Source organism: Cygnus atratus, chromosome 21 (genome assembly GCF_013377495.2).
Source record: "Cygnus atratus isolate AKBS03 ecotype Queensland, Australia chromosome 21, CAtr_DNAZoo_HiC_assembly, whole genome shotgun sequence".
Lineage (NCBI taxonomy): Eukaryota > Metazoa > Chordata > Aves > Anseriformes > Anatidae > Cygnus > Cygnus atratus.
Window position 1 is genome coordinate 1,715,992 of NC_066382.1, and position 15,966 is coordinate 1,731,957.

A 15,966-nucleotide genomic window follows, 5' to 3' on the forward strand; every position below is an offset into this window, starting at 1 on the left:
CGCGTGGGTGTGGACTATTAATTAACCTCTGTAGCCTGTTTCTGCTCTCGGCTTTGCTCCCCAGTAAAGGTGTCAATGACAAAACACTGGCTTTTCACAGGACTTGGTCTTGCCGGTATCTGTCAGTTGGAAAGCTTCCTCCCCCCCTCCACTGCCCCAAGCAAAAAGAAATTGTGCTCAACAGCCCCTCATGCTGCCGATTCTCTGTTTCACAGGCTCTAGTTGTAAATGCTAATGTGATGCTCCTTGGTGAAGATACAGGTGCTGAAAATGTCACCTCAGAGGCTTGCCACACGGCTATGCGAAGAAGGGGACCGCCATCTAGCCCAGCAGGAGTTGCCAGAAGCCACTGCTTTCTATTTGGCTGCCTTCAGCTGCAGTGCCCCCACGGCCGTACAGAAAGTGAATTCCCTAGACAAAGAGCTCTGGGAGAAAGTGGTAGCCACCTTGGAGATGTGGTGCAAAGACAAGAGTCAGATTCCCAAGATCCAGAGCAAGAACTTGGACATTGTGTCCCTCAAAGTGGAAATAGCTGCTGCCTTTCTCTCCACCATAAGTCCTGACAATGTGGTATCCTCGGTATATAAACTGGAGACCCTGCTCAGACGAGGATGCTCAGAGGAGGTAGTGAGTAAATGCAGTACTCTGCTCAAGGCTAACCCAAAGCACTCGATGGAACTGCTGCTGCTGAGGGCGTTGGCATGGGTGCTGTCAGGGGCACAAACAAGGAACGGAGTTGTGGACTATCTCGAAGCATTTGTGATGCATCGCGCTGAGGCAGTGGCCTATGTGTGTACCAGGCAAAGAGAACACCTGCCACAGATCATCCAGGCCTTCTCTAATTTTCTCTCAACATGTCAGAAAGAAAGCCCAGATTGTAGATCCTTGGAGCAATGGCTGGGCAACTGCTTTGACTTCCTGTCTGCAGTGGCACCAGATGATATCTGCATTTGCAGGATGCAGGCAGATTACCTGTTTAAGAAAAGCAAATTTGAGGAGTGCGTGGCAGTTTGTAGCAAGGCCCTTAAGGGCTTGTCAGCAGGTAATAATCTCAGAGATGAGAAAGCTTTGGGTCTGCTCTTGGAACGGGCTGCTGCATATTTCTTCTTGGGTGGACGGATGCAGGAAATGATCCAGGATTTAGCAGAAGCCTTTGCAGCTACCCCTGCCCAGGCAATGAAGCACTTTGAAGAGCTTTTCTCACGACCTGATACTGAGAAGATAGAAGAACAGGCTAGAACTGTCCTGGAGGTGAAGTTTGCAGCATACAGGGAGGCTGTGCGTGCTCGGCCTGAACTCAGAAGCGATCACGGTACTGAACTTCTCCCTTCTGTAATCCAGACAGTCCAGTTCCTCCTGCACATCTCCCCAGGGTCCAAACGTGAGCTCAGTGTTCGGCTGGCAGACTGCCATCTCCTGCATGGACACATCAGAACTGCCCTGGAAATCTGTGACCACCTCTTAGCAGCAGAGCAGAAAACTTATTACAATACTCTCCTAGCATTGCGAGGATTCTGCTGCCTCCACAATCAGAACCAGCAGCAAGCTCTGCAGGACTTTCAAAAAGTCATTGAGCATGATTCCCCACATCCCAGCAGTTGTATTAAGGCCTTATGTGGGCGTGGACTTATCCGGATTTCTGGTGGCAGCCACTACTTGACAGCCCTGGATTATATCACAGCTTGCCAGTTAAAGCTGGAAGAAACCATCTTCACAATCAAGTCCTATGTGCCGTGGAACCAAAGAGGACTGCTGCTAAAGGTTCTCCAAGAAGAGGGACAGAAGATGCTCCAGAAGAAGAGGTACCCTGGAGGCAGCTCAGCCTGGGGACAGAAAAACAAACACAGCTGATCAGATTCCCAACAGAGTGGCTTGAGTAGTAGGGAGGGTACTTGCTTCAGATAACTGAGAATAGGATTTAGACCCTCTGAAAGTGCTCCTAATTAACAGAACTGGTTGAAATAAAACTTCATAGGTGAGGTTATTCCAGCAAAATACCTTTTGCTGGTATGTTGTAAAGTGAGAGGATCTACATAGCCAAATCAGCTCAATCTTTATATGGAAGTTAATCCATGATACACCAATTGGCCTAAGCTAGGAGTGAGCAAAATGCTAGATGGAATATGACAGAGATTTCTCCTCTAAAGGAGTCAATACACCCAAAATAAAACATTTGTTAGTGCTAGCTGGCTCCTTTCAGTCTCAGCTCTGAACTGAAGGACGTAGTGGGCCACTAGATAGATTTCACTACTACTGTTAGGTTTTCCTTTCCCATTGCAGTATCACCTGCAACCACAGGTATGAATCACATGTTGTCAGCCTTTCTTTAGATCCACAGCTGCTTAAGAACATATTTTTATAAAGGGGGGTAATAATTATAGAATTAAGTGGCAAGAGATTTATGTGGTGCTGTGTGTGGTAAAATGTATTAACCATTTTGATACTAGACTGTGTCTTAGCTTCCAGATGAGACAAAGAGGCTCTGTTATTGTTGTTAGCATTTTACCTGAACCTTTCCTTTTTCTTTCTTTACTTTTTTTTTTTTCCTTCAGGGATGCCCTTGGGGTTTACCAGCTGGCTTCTCTCTTGGTGGAACTGGATCTTTCTGATGAAGCATCACAGATCCTTTGTGCTGATGCTCTGTACCAGATGGGCTGGGTAGAAGAAGCTCACAAACTACTCTTACTAGCACTCTCCAGAAATCCACAAAGATCTCCCATCCTGGCTAGACTCGCACTTCTGCAATTGAAGAAGGGTTTCTTGTATGATGGCAACCAGGTGAGGAGCACCTGGCTAGCAGGGAGAATGAGAGACTGACCAGTGATGGTATGGTGAATGGGGATAAACAAAAACAAACAAACAAAAAAACAGCAGCTCAAATAACAGTCTGCAGTTTTCTTTCTTGTGCTTGAAACCGTGGATGAAATTCCAACATGTTGATTCTCCTACCAAGGATTATAAAGTTGAATTACCAGGTTCTGCCATCAGAGGGAACTATTGTGTTTTTTAAAATCCCAGATAAATTTTTCTAGCCAAAAAAAGTTCTCAGGTTTTGTTGTCACCATTTCCTGTGAAAAATAAAGGTTTTGTATAATATGCTGCCTTTGTGAAGCTACTCATGAATGTCATGACTTTATTAGAGTCAGCAGGTAGGCCCTGGAAGTTAGATTCTTACCTGCAGCTTCTGCTACAACTTCTGGATGGAATATATGTCACCAAAATTTTCTCAACAAAAGATTTTTGTTCAACCTGCTTGCTAGCATCCAAAATAGAGAGATAAATAAGTTCTATCTATATGTCTGGTGCATTGGGATAACTGTTCTTGTCGTTCTGGCTTCTCTGGCCTCGATTTGAATGTTGACTACCTGCTTAAGCTTGTTTGCTTTACTGGAGGAAACACTTTTTGATTCTTCTCCTTATTAAATTTAGTAAAAACTGCTTGGTGATTTTCACTGTAGTGAATGGAGGCAAAGATACCATATGTCAGGCAAGATTCTTCTCCAGGACAGTAGTTCGTGGATTTGAATCTATACATTTCTCAGCAGTACTAAAAGAAAGGTGAGGCACTTCACTGAATTCACTAGTTTCAATTTTACAACCAAAAAGTTTCAGCAAAGTCCTGTTCCACAGAAACTTTCTCTTTTTGGAGCAGTCGTCCTGTGGTTCAGCTGTATTTATAGCACGTTAACTGGCAGTCTGAACAGCTGATTCCAAAGTAACCAAAGCTGCATAACTATATCCCCTAAAATGATTTCCACATTATAAAAGAGATAATTCCACATAATAAAAGAGATTCATGGTCTATAGCTAGACCATAGCCAGCACCCCAGTAAAACATGGGGAAGCATTGGGAAAGAGCATCCTTGTATCCCTAGACAGAAGTATTTCAAGCTTTAGCAGCTCTTAGCTTCATTTATCTTTTCATACCGATCTCTCCTATCTTTTTCTCTCCCATTGTTAAGCTGCTAAAGAAAGTGATCAAAATTGGCGATACCTCCTGCCTCCTGCCAATCATGGACATTTTCAAAGATGAAGATCGGAAGCTGATGGAAACTCACTGCCGTTTCAGAGCACTGACCATCTTGAAGAACAAGCAGAAGGATGCTGACATCAAAGAGGCCATTGCCTATCTTTCTTTTGCCATCATTGCCTCAGGTAAGATTGTAAAGCTATGGGTAGGAGATGTACTTCTATGGGAAATCACATCAGTGGGTAGGCAAGAATGTCCAAACAATTCCCATCCATCATTTCCCCGATGAGAAGACTGAAACAGTAGACTTAAGAAGGTAAAAATTAAAAAAAGACCCTTTTAGGATTAGCAGTGTAATACTGTTCTTTGATGGTAAAGGAAAAGCAAAGTAGCAGAGGGATTTTTCTGTACTTGATTCAGGGATGTAGTTTTAGCACAGCGACATATACATGCTCAAAACACAGGGAAATGTCTCAAGGAAATCCTGCAGAATTGCTTTCCCTTCCATAAACGTGATTTTCATCAAGTAACTGCACACAGGTGACTGAAGCAAGGCAGAAAGCTGGTAATTGCAAGAAAAGACGGAGCTGTTTGATCCTATTGTTGTCTAAAAACGTAATTTTCCCAGAAAATCAAACTTGATCTAGAAAGAGATGAGAGCTTCTTCTAAAACAATTTTTTCTTAGAGAGGTTAAAGCCAAACTTCTGATAAATGAAAGGGGAATTTGGTCCCTGTGAGCAGTTAGTCCTTAAAAGACTCTGAATGAGGGGGCACTTCACAAAGTCATCTAAATGAAGGAAGTCCCTGATTCAGAAGAAAGAGGAAGCCCTCATCCCATTTATTTTGTGTAACTTTTAGGGGAAGTGCTAGCTGGTAAGCAATTTGGAAAGGCTGCTGAAACAGGTTCAGCTTCAGCCCATTTTAGAGCAGCAGTTTCGAGGCAGCAGGGTCCTGTTTAGCCGTAGTGTGTTACACCCTGAAAATCTTCCTACCAATGAAATTGACTTGGTACCTCCTGTTCCTCATAATGAGCGTGCTGTAGATAAGTCATTGCAGCAAACAACCTGCCTTCTTGTTCCAACACACCAATGAATGTGTGGTTCCAGTGCAAAAGAGTGAATGCACCCACTTAGACACATCATTATCCCAGCTTTTCCTAAGGAGAGAGATTAGGCTGATATGGAAATGCTTCTGGCATGTTCCAAGCAAAACCATATTTTTATGGTAATCTGCCTTTCACTCTGAGCAAATGTTATGACAGCAGCATTGAGAAGAAGAGACATTGGTTTATGAAAATGGAAAAGAAAACTGTTAATTGCTTTGAGATGGTTCCATTTCACAGCCTGTGCATTCCAGCTTATCAACCCCCCACCTGCTAGAACAGATGCTTGTTAAGAAATAGACATTGTCTTTATGGGAGCCAATTGATAGAGCTCCAGAGCGATAATAACCTTTAGTACAGAAGTTTTGGAGCATATCAGGAGGGAGAAAAAGCCTCATTACTGTAAAAGAATTGCTAGGGGCCTGTCTGCTGGCTCATCTCTGCAGGCAGCTGTGCAAGATGCTGCATTTGCCTGATAAAAAAATATTTACAGTGGCACTGATAATTTATCATCCAGTATTGAGATGCCACGTTTATTGATTGCAGTCCTGGGCAAATTGAGATCCTCATCAAAAATGCCTTGAAAGGAAGGGGCATCTGGATGGGGGAGGGATGCACGCTTTGCATCCAGTGGATGAACGGACCATACTTTTCATCGACAGCTATATGTTTTTTCATTTGGGCAGCACGTATTTGAAAGCAGAGAAAAATAATCTTAGATGCAAATTCCAGTGCAAATGAAGTGTGGAAGTAAATTAGACAGTCCCATCTGGATTACTGTTTTATCCAAAACAGCATGTACCTTCTGACTCTACTTAATTAAAACAGCCAAATGGCTTTGTGCTTCCATCCTCATGTACCTTGCTCTTAGAGCTCTCTTCTCTCATTTGTGCTGCTCCTATTCCAACGTACCAAAATCTCCAAGGACTACTTCTAATGAATTGGATCATAATCCAGCTCAGATCCTTATGCAGTGGCTGTTATTGGTAGGTTGCCTCCATTTGTGGCGCATTAGTGATGTCTGTGGAGACAGTTGTGATAGTGGGATAGATATGGAGATATGAAGACATGCCCTTTTACAATAAATAGCCTCATCTTACTTTTACTGCATTCCATAGCAGCGTTACAGTGCTGTTTTTAGAGGTCCTCAAGAATAACAAATGGCAAAACTCTCCAGACTTCCTCAAAAATTGACAGAAGCTGTTTCATTACACCTGGAAAATGTATAATTTCTCTGTACTATCAGCTGTGTGAGTCTAGGTATTCCAGAGAAGGCAGAAAAAAATCGCCTGCATGGGGTGGTTGAGTGTCTAATAATTGCAGGCCACTCCTTTTGCTTCCTTTCACTGTTTCTGAGGAGGCACACTCTTGCTGAGACCTTGAGGCAATCAGAAAAGCAGTTGTGGCTGTTTGAGGAGAGATAATGTTTATTGACACGTGTATTTGTTTTACTAGAAACCAGGAAGCTTTTGAACTAGTTTAGCAGTGTGATTTTATGGTTTTGATTCTCTTTTCCACTCATTTTTTTATTGGAATGTTCTTTTGGCTTGTTTAATTAGACTGAAGACTCTTTGAAGTAAGGCCTGTGTTTGTGGTGTGCCTGGCACAGTGTGGTTCCTGTTCCTGTCTGGAAAGTTAGAGTTCAGTCACAGTAGGACAGTTACAGTTATAAAATTATTGCAGCCATACATCTACTCTCAGCAAAGTGCCCTGGCTTTCTGTAAACCCTGTTAGAATTTTTTTTAATTCCTTTGTGTATAAATATTACATACACACATCTTTTTAGCTTTTTCCAGAACTGATTCTTCTGTTTATAGCATGCAGAATTTTTATTTTTTGAAAAAAATTATCTTAGTGGCAAAATATATGCCCTGACTAGGATTTTTGCCCATATGGCAGCCCAGACATTTATTATTATTATTATTCCAGACTTGCCTGTCGCTTATTAGCTTATAAAGGTGCACTGGTTTCTACTGTCAGCCATCTATCTGTAAGTGAGAAATGTACACCACAAGACTCAGAACATCAGAGCAGCCTTGTCTTTGTAAGGCACTCCAGAAAACACATCCGAGGCTTCACCAGTGAAAATTCATTCTTTGGCAGAATTCCACCTCTTATTCCGCCCTTGCCACAGATCTGAATAAAATGGTTACTTTTCAGCCCTGCAGTCAGCACTCCACAACCTGTATATCTGCTGCATCATTTTCACTCAGCCTGTTTGAAGCCCTTTGGTGGGGCTTAGTAGTCTGCACACAGTGGGATTTTACTGCACCTTACTTAAGACCATTAGACTGGAGACCTTTCAAGTAAGCACAGCTACATTTCTCTTCCAGGTGGCTCTGCTGAAGACTGTCTCCTCATCAGGGCTCAGTGTTATGGGCGCCTTGGTCAGAAGAAAACTGCTATTTTTGATTTTAATGCTGTTCTAAAGGAGGACCCTGGGAATGTTCAAGCTCTGAGTGGACGAGGATTCGTTTACCTTGCTCTGAAGCAGCAGAAGGTATTACCACTGTATTGATTTGCTGGTGAATTTTCTGGCAGTATTAAGCAATAGCAGTGTAAGATACCACAGGCTGTGTCATGGACTCACTGTAGTCAAGAGTTTCCTGTAGAATTTGCTCAGTGAATGTCCTTGCTTTGGTTGTGGAACAGCTGGCAACTGAGAGAATGAGAAAAAAAAATAATCAATGCGTAGCTATTGTCACCATTTCATTTTGGGTCTTGTTTCTACATAGGAGGCAGTACAAGATTTGATCTCGGCACTGAAGGCAGAGGCAGGAGCAGTGATCCCAGCAATCTTGTCTTTAAAGCATGAAGCCCGGGAGTTGATCGCTCAGTGGCTTCTTCAGCATGGCAGGACTGTGTTAGCTGAGCTTGTTGCTACTAAAGACCTTTCAAAGGAACGAAGGACCCTCAGGGACCTCCTCGTGATTGCGGGAGCACTAATCAAAATTTGCAAGGATGCACAATATCACATCTTCTATACAGATGTTTTGACTGCAAATGGTAAGCACTAATTCTTTACATAGCTCATCAGAATAAGTGAATAATTAGTGAATTCACAAAAAGTGAATGTTCCGTGGCAATGGGAGCACGTATTTACTTTATAGCATTTCTCAAGAGAAGTTTGCAAAAGTTTCAGGAGAGGGTATGAAGTAATTATAATACCCTTAGATTTGAACTGCGGATAGTCTGCTTTAGTAAATTTTATTGATGTCTCTTTCTCCCCGTGGAATGGGTTACATACCTTGTACTGGTGTTAACCAACAGGAAGGTATGAAGAGGCCCTGGTTCACCTTCAGGAAGCATTTGACCACTCTCGTGCTGATGAGTTTGCTAATGCAAGACTGGCTGTGTTGCAGCTGAAGAAGAGGAACATGCCAGTGGCAGCTCACTCATTCAGCATCCTAGCTAGGAAGGATGAAAGGGAGCTGAGGTTTCTCCTGAACTTCGTAGATGCTAAGCAACAGCAGCATCTCTCTCAGGTACAACCCTTTTTTGTTGCCTCATTGGTACATTCAGCAGGGAAAGAAATGGGAAGTAACAGAAGTACAGAAGTATTTTTTACAGAAAGTGTACAGAGGTATGTGGGAAGGCCATTTATCAGAAGAATGACACACAAACTGGCTTCTTCCTCCATCCTTCTCTCCAGCCAGAGTAGATTTGAGAATTTGGATTCAACTTCTTCCATTGCAGTGACCTTGCTTCAGTCTCTAATAATTCATCACTACCACTTCTTACCACTTGGGGGAATTTCTTGCTGGTCTCCCTAGCACGCAGCCCATTTAATCCCACCACTAATATGCAGGGAATGTGAGGGAGAGCTAGAGATTTAGCAAGATCGTTGTTAATAGTGTACTCTGTATGAGTTACATGGTGCACGTAGCTGACTAATGGGGAAAGGGAATTCATGTTTTGTTAATTTTCCTGCTGAGATGAAACTGAAGGCTCTGATTCAATCACACAAAACGCTTCAATCCTTTTTACTCATGTAACTTCAGAATTGTAAATATATTCACATTTTTATGAAATGCCTTCGAGGTTGGGGAGGTTTGGTATTGGTTTTCTTAGCTACAACTGTTTGACACAAAAGTAGCATGTTGCTCTAGTCCCATGGGGTATTTATTTTTCCTGTTTTTTTTTTTCCACATTTCTCCCCCAAATTGCATCCAGCTCTGAGAAAGCATCTCCAACAATAAGAAAGGACAAGGTCAGATTGATGGTGAGGAGTTTTAACATTCACTCAGGCATCTGCAATTCTGATTACCCAGAAGCTCTGTGTTCTGAGAATCAGTTTGCTTCCTTTTATTCAATTTGTAGATTCCGTGTACCCTGGTGAGAAGCTATATTGTTATTCTTTCTCCCAGGTTATAAAACAAACAACATGCTGATATACTAAATGCATCTAGAGAAGAGTACTTTGTATGTATTTTAGCAAAACAGCAGGAGGATATAAGTAAACAAGTATTAATTTACCAGTCCCTAGATATACACCATTACAGAGAAAAGAGCCCCTCTCTTCAGAATAATGTAGAAAGTTCAGTCTTCTGGGGAAGAGTTTGGAGATTTCAGAGCCAATTTGCAATCTTTCACTATATAAAGTTGATAAAGGTACATTCAGGAATGTGCGTATGAAGGCCCTGAGGAGGCGTCTACAAATGAAGATAAGTTTTACAGCTGAATTTCCCTTGCTGCTACATCGCTCTTCCTGTGTGGAAGTCTCACAGCTAAGTCCGTCCATGCTGCTTTCTGAGAAAATGCAGAGGGATTGTTTTGCTGTCAATAAAATAAAAAAAATGTGTACAGTTTAAACTGAACTGATGTATTAGGAACTCACTGGTGGTACAGATTAGTGAAACCTTTAAAAGAGGAGAGGCACTTTTTTTTTATCAGCTGTGGAATGGTCTGGCATTAAACCCCTTACTTGTGGCTTATTTATCATGAAAGATTTCTCCACCACGCGAGAGAATGGGGGTGTGGGGGTGGCTGGACTGATTTAAAGATTGGAACTGAATATCTGTGTTGCAAGTAAAATAAGAGTAATTTTTTAATCTTTAATCATAGGCTTTTTGTGCAAAGTAAACATTTGAACTCAAGCACCTGGGTCTCTTTCTATACTCTCTAATCTGCAAAGATTACTGAGCATGATTGCTTTTATAACTGATTAGCCCAGAATCAGTAATGGTTGTTGTGGGGTTTTTTTGATACGCATTTTGTGACGAAGGGGATAAATATGTACTTTGCTTGGGTGGGGAAGGAATTGGCTAATTCACCTGGACAACATCACAAAGGATCTTTCTGGTAGGACTTTCTTTTGCCCACAAGGTTATTCCAGTTTGTGTGAAAGGAAGATCTCATAAAAGCAAAAAGCTTAGGGAGAATTTGTGTCAAAAAACAAGTGTCCTTACTGTGCCATGGCTCCTAACTACACTGCAGGGGGAGAGCGTTCTTTCTGTTACCTCCATTTCGCAGATAAGGAGACAAGCACAGAAGAGTTCAGGGATTTACCCAGTGTCCCACAGAGTGTCTCGAGCAGAGCAGTGCTTGGAGATTAAGGGTATTATAGAAATGTATCATCATTATCCTGGAGTCTGGTCTGAAAAGCTAAAAATAATCCGACATGAGCTGCATAGGAAAGGGTGGAGGAAGGAGAGCTCCTTGATGTACTACTTTTTTTTTTCATGAAAACAAAGTAATAAAATTCTTGCATTATTTATAGTCCAAGGGGTCCCATGCTAAGGAATCTGTAAACAACGGGGAGAGCCACATGGGAATAGGAATCTGAAAGATTTATTAAACTCCAAAAGGTCAGAGGAAGGGAGTTTGCTTGCTGCTAGTGCAGCTTCAACCCTTCGGTTTCCTATGTCAGAGGTTAGATGTGGGACTGATTGCCAGCTCCTTGCCCCGATCCTCGGTGCTGCAGATTCTGTTGACATGCCATAGGATGTCCAGAGCTGATTCCTACAGAAACAGTCTTAAAAATGATGTAGCCTGTGTCTAAATTAAGCCCTCAGCAGAAGGTATTTTGAGGAACTGCACAGAGCTCCTTTGAACAACGTGATCTAGAACTGCAGAATTTCTAGGCAAGAGCTGTTCCCTTGTCAGAGAACATGCAGATGCAGTTAGTTCCTCCTCGAGCCTCGTTAAAGTCCTACCACTAAGAAAACACTTGCACTGACTAGTTGCCGTAAAAACACTTGAAAGTACAAACTAAATATGCTACTTTTTAAATGTATATTCAGAGATCTGATGGTTTTGGACAGGCTGCCTTACAATTTATGGCCAGAATTATTAAAGCCAACGATTTACACTGTTTGAGGAGAGGTCCTGTCTATTTGGACATGTAGAAGCTGAGAGATTCTCTAATAAAAACTCATTTATGTATTCATATTTATCATTTTGTGGCAAATTGGGGTAGAGTTCTTCCTAGATTGTTAGGAGTGGCTAAATTATTTCATGCCACAGGTCTGAGATGAGTTTCTCAGACTGACCTGCAATACTGTTCCATTTCACCGAGAACCTGTTTTCCTTTGTTGCATTAAACATCAGGCAGTGCTAATCTAAGCAATTAAAATACAAAGACAAGGCAAACGGGTGGACTGGAAGAAGACCTGAGATGTGGCTTCTGGAGAGTGCTCAAGTGTGGCTCCTGAGACAGTGGCTGGGCTAACTAAAGCTTGGGCAGCCACCAGCATCCAAGGGCAATGCGTGATATCCCCTGGAATGGGACTGATGAAAACATTTATCCTGTGCTTTATCTCGGCTTGTTTGGCTCAGCGCTCTGTAAGACCTAAGCTGCTGGTGGCAGTCTTGTTTATAACTTAAATATTCAATCCGCTGCAGCATGTTAAAAGCTTTGTTTATTACCAATAAAGGGAAATAATGAGAAATCCATTTGAGGCAAATAGTTCTAATGGAGTTTTCTTTATTGACTTTTATAAGCCTAAAAATTATGTGGCTTGCTCAGCCTTCCCTATTTTCATGTTGTTGTTTTTCCCTTCAGGTAATACAGATAGTTCACTAGCTCTTGAGATTACTGATGAGCTAAGCCACTAGTTGGCTATTTTTTGTTTGTTTGTTTGTTTTCCTGTAGCTTGGGGAACCTTTTCAGTAGGAACCATCTTTCATTATTAGCAGGTGCAAATGTTTGTGGGGCAATACATGGGGCTAACTCTTTACTGACCAGAAAACACAATTTCCCTGTAGTCACCTGTTAGAGCAGGCTGTGGCAGAAATTTACACACACACACCCCAACTTCTAATAACTAATATTAACTAACTTTATGTCCACAGGTAGCAGTGCAAGAAGGAAATGTGCTGATTAAAGAATATCGCTATGAGAAGGCTCTTGGTTATTTTACCCTGGCTATCTTGACAAGCAGAGATAATCCAAGATACCTCCGACAGAGGGCTGCTTGCCTTATGCACCTGAAAAAATACGACAAAGCTTTAAAAGATATGGAGAAAGTAATCCAGAACCATGGCTCTAACAGTCTGAGAACGCGAGTTCAGGACCACTGTTCAAAAGGACTCCTGCTGTTGTCAGTGTCAGAGGAAGAAGCAGCAGTTAAGCAGTATATTGAAGCACTGCAGTTGGATGAATCTACAGCATTGTGCAGCATCATGAATGGCCCTGGCAGTGAAACTTTAGCCAGAACTTTTCATAAGATTGCACAATACAATTTTGAAATGCAGCATTATGAAGAGGCCTGGAAAATCACCGATTATGGCCTTAAAATTGATAAAAATAATCCTGAACTTAAGAAACTGAAAACAAGACTCAAGCGAGAGGCATCAGGCTGTAGCATACATTAATTTATCCATTTGGGAATTTTCCAGTGACTGTTTTTTTTCTCATTTGTTTGTAAGGCTGCAAGAATAAGGGAAGGACGAGGAGCTCATGATAAATACAGAATGGAACATGGCACTGAACGTAGCACAGCAAGACTAGAAGTAGAAAATTTCAGATAGTGAAACAAAACTGACCAAGGGAGCTATGAGAAAAAAGCAAATGACATTCATTATTCAGAATTCTTTTAAATTATTGTGGATGTGCATAAGCCTTGTGAGGAATGTGTTTGTCTGGCTAAACTGAATAATTCATTCCCTAACACATTGATTCCAATCATAGCGAAGGAAAGCAGTCAAGTAGCTTGCAGTTTATGAAATAATAACCACATATTTCCTTGCTACTTATCTGGTTAGCTTTAACACATACTGCTCAGCTAGGTAGCCTTATTTTATAGGCCAAAAAGTTTGCTCAAAAGTAACATTTGTAATGTGTTTTTAAGTTGTGAAGCATCATGTGCTACACCAGTTAAATGTCCCACTCCTGAATGGAAGGAACTGCTGTCATATTCTAATGGATTTGCAATAATCAGCACCAACGTAAGGAAGTGGGGCAGTACAAATGCAAAGCAAATTGTTCTAATGTCCCAGGCTACATAAGGTGAAGGATGAGATCCAGCACAGATGAAACATCCAACCTAGTGACTAATACCTTGCTTTTCGGGGGACAGAGACAGCTGTACTACGGACAGGTAAGTGTGGGCTTCTTTCTTTCAAAGTCAAGAAAAGTTACTCTGATTCTATTCCTACTGACGTTGATGAGTACTTTTTGTTCCTACTTGGCATCAAGATGCTATAGGAAAGTTTCTTTCCAAGTGTGAAATTATGTCCTTAAACAACTTTCAGCTACACACGCAAGCTGAAAGAAAGAACTGCTGATTTTTTTTTTCAAATAGTAATTAAGATAGGAATTTCTCTGTCTCATACTGAATTGTTTTGATAGTTTATTGGGGCTTTGGGATTTTTTAGCTTTATTTTTGTTTTGGGTTTTTGATTGACTGGAATAATAAGCCTCTTTAGAGCTTCATGTTTGCTGTTGTGCTACCATTTCCTCTTTTACTGGCAAGTTTGATTCAATACCAGTTGGCTGATCTTTTTCTCTTGAGCAGTTTGATCCTTCAGTGGCTTTTACACTGTCCAAATAATGTGCTCACACTGTTTAGTCTCTCCTTTGCCACAGTTAGTATTGCAGATGTTGTATAGACAACGCTGAGAGCATGCATGTCTAGACACACAGACAATCAGTTGCACTCAAGTAAAGTAATTTCATTACAGAGAGACCAAAAATCTGGTTCTCCTCCGAGTTATCCATGCTGGCAGTTAGGAATATCAGCACAAGAACTGAAGAAAGAGTCAGGGCTGAAATCAAAAAGAGAAGAAAACAGTAGCCTACTGGATTAATCTGCCAAGAGAAGCGGAACCAACTTTCTGGATTTTAGTATGTCGTTCATAGTGAACTGAGATTTTCATAAAGACCCAGGTCTTCACGTTATGTAAAAATAGGTTAGCTTAGTTTTCCAAATTCCCCCCATAAGACTGCTATAGAGCTATACTGAGGAAAAAATTCCTTTCAGGTGCCTAAGACTGCTATTTTTTCAAGCACCAGGAAGGCGTATAACTTCTTATCTGTTAGTCATGGTCTAGATTAATGGCTGCTTCTCTCAGTGGATCCAAACTGGTCTCATCAGCATTTTTATTTGTTTCTTTTATCTTCTCTGTCCCCTTTCTGTGCACATTAAACCACTGCGATCAAAGCCCTTATCTCTGTTTGTGCCTAGGCTTCTGATTTGTTCTTTATTTCTCCGTTATGGGCTTGCTCTTCCAACTAATTTCTTGGAATATCAAATAGATCTTTCTGATTAGTCACAGTGAGAGGGGTTTGATTAGCAGCATCGCTGCATTATGCATGCCTAGCACAATTTCACACTCAGCACAACCCATTCTGACACTCATTTCCCGGACTCCTGAGGAGCAGGCAGGATTAAATGTGACCCATTTATTTCAGCTACTGCCCAGCCCATGCACCTAACGGCCAAAAGCATGCCCGTGCCTTCACGTTCGCATACCTCCACCACTCTGCTGCTGTGCTTTGCCACAAGACGCTATCTTTCAAAAAAAAAATCAAAAACCACCGGAGTCCTTCCAGAGTACCCAGCATTTTCTAATAGACAGTCATCATTACTGGCCGTGGATATAACTCTGAGGCTAATTGTGATCCTTCAGGCAGTGCTAGGGAGGCCGTGAGGACCATTTGAGATGCCTTAATAGCATCACTGCTCTTGAGTCTGGCTCTAGCCAGACTGCTGCAATGTTAAACAAGCTATCACAGCAGCCATCAGAGAGGGCATTGCTCTCACTAGGGAGCTAGCCTTGGCTGCTTTCCTTTCAGCCCAGTCTCCCCCGCCAGCAACAGTTATGCACCAGAAATCCATCAATACTTCTCAACAAACATCTCCCTTCCAGTGCAGGCCGATAAGTCTCATTCTTATCTGATGCCATGCCCCTCTCAGGGCCTGGGACCGTTCGATGGAATCACCAACCATCTCATTATATACATGCCATTCTCTAACAGGACATTTTTTCCACTTCCAGATTGAAAAATCTGGATAGAAGAAACTGCAGTGATCACTTCTACATGTTTCTTTAAGGTTAAGCTGCAATTTGGAAGATTATGGAGCTGTTTCCAACTGCTTTGAGAGGCGTTACTCATTCTGTGCCTGCAGCTGATGGCTGAAATTGTTTACAGAAGAAACTATTGTAATACCTGTTCCTTGAAAGTCTCTTATGCAGCACACTTCAGGACATTCTTACAGCATGCTGGTGTAAACGTTGGATAACTACAAAGAATTCAAGCATATTTATGAGTCAACACATGCATAATCAGGAAGGGAATGGCCTGATCAACCTGTGTCAACAGCGGAACTGGATACCAGTTTATTTGAAACCTACATTCATCCCAAGGAAAGCTTAAACACCTGTAGTTTATGCAACTCTGAGCTGTATGCAGACACTACCAAACATCCCTTTGTTCCCTCTGAATTTCAT

At 41.8% G+C, this 15,966-nt stretch overlaps 1 protein-coding gene across 1 annotated transcript; it reads left to right on the forward strand.

Annotated features, from left to right (window-relative positions):
- Positions 1 to 270: 270 nt before the first annotated feature.
- TTC34 (tetratricopeptide repeat domain 34) lies at positions 271 to 12,888 on the forward strand. Its single transcript, XM_035557377.1, is given in 7 exon segments — positions 271 to 1,892; positions 2,556 to 2,778; positions 3,963 to 4,155; positions 7,407 to 7,573; positions 7,809 to 8,079; positions 8,344 to 8,558; positions 12,367 to 12,888. Coding segments are annotated over 7 exon segments (3,213 nt in total).
- The last annotated feature ends 3,078 nt before the right edge of the window (positions 12,889 to 15,966 follow it).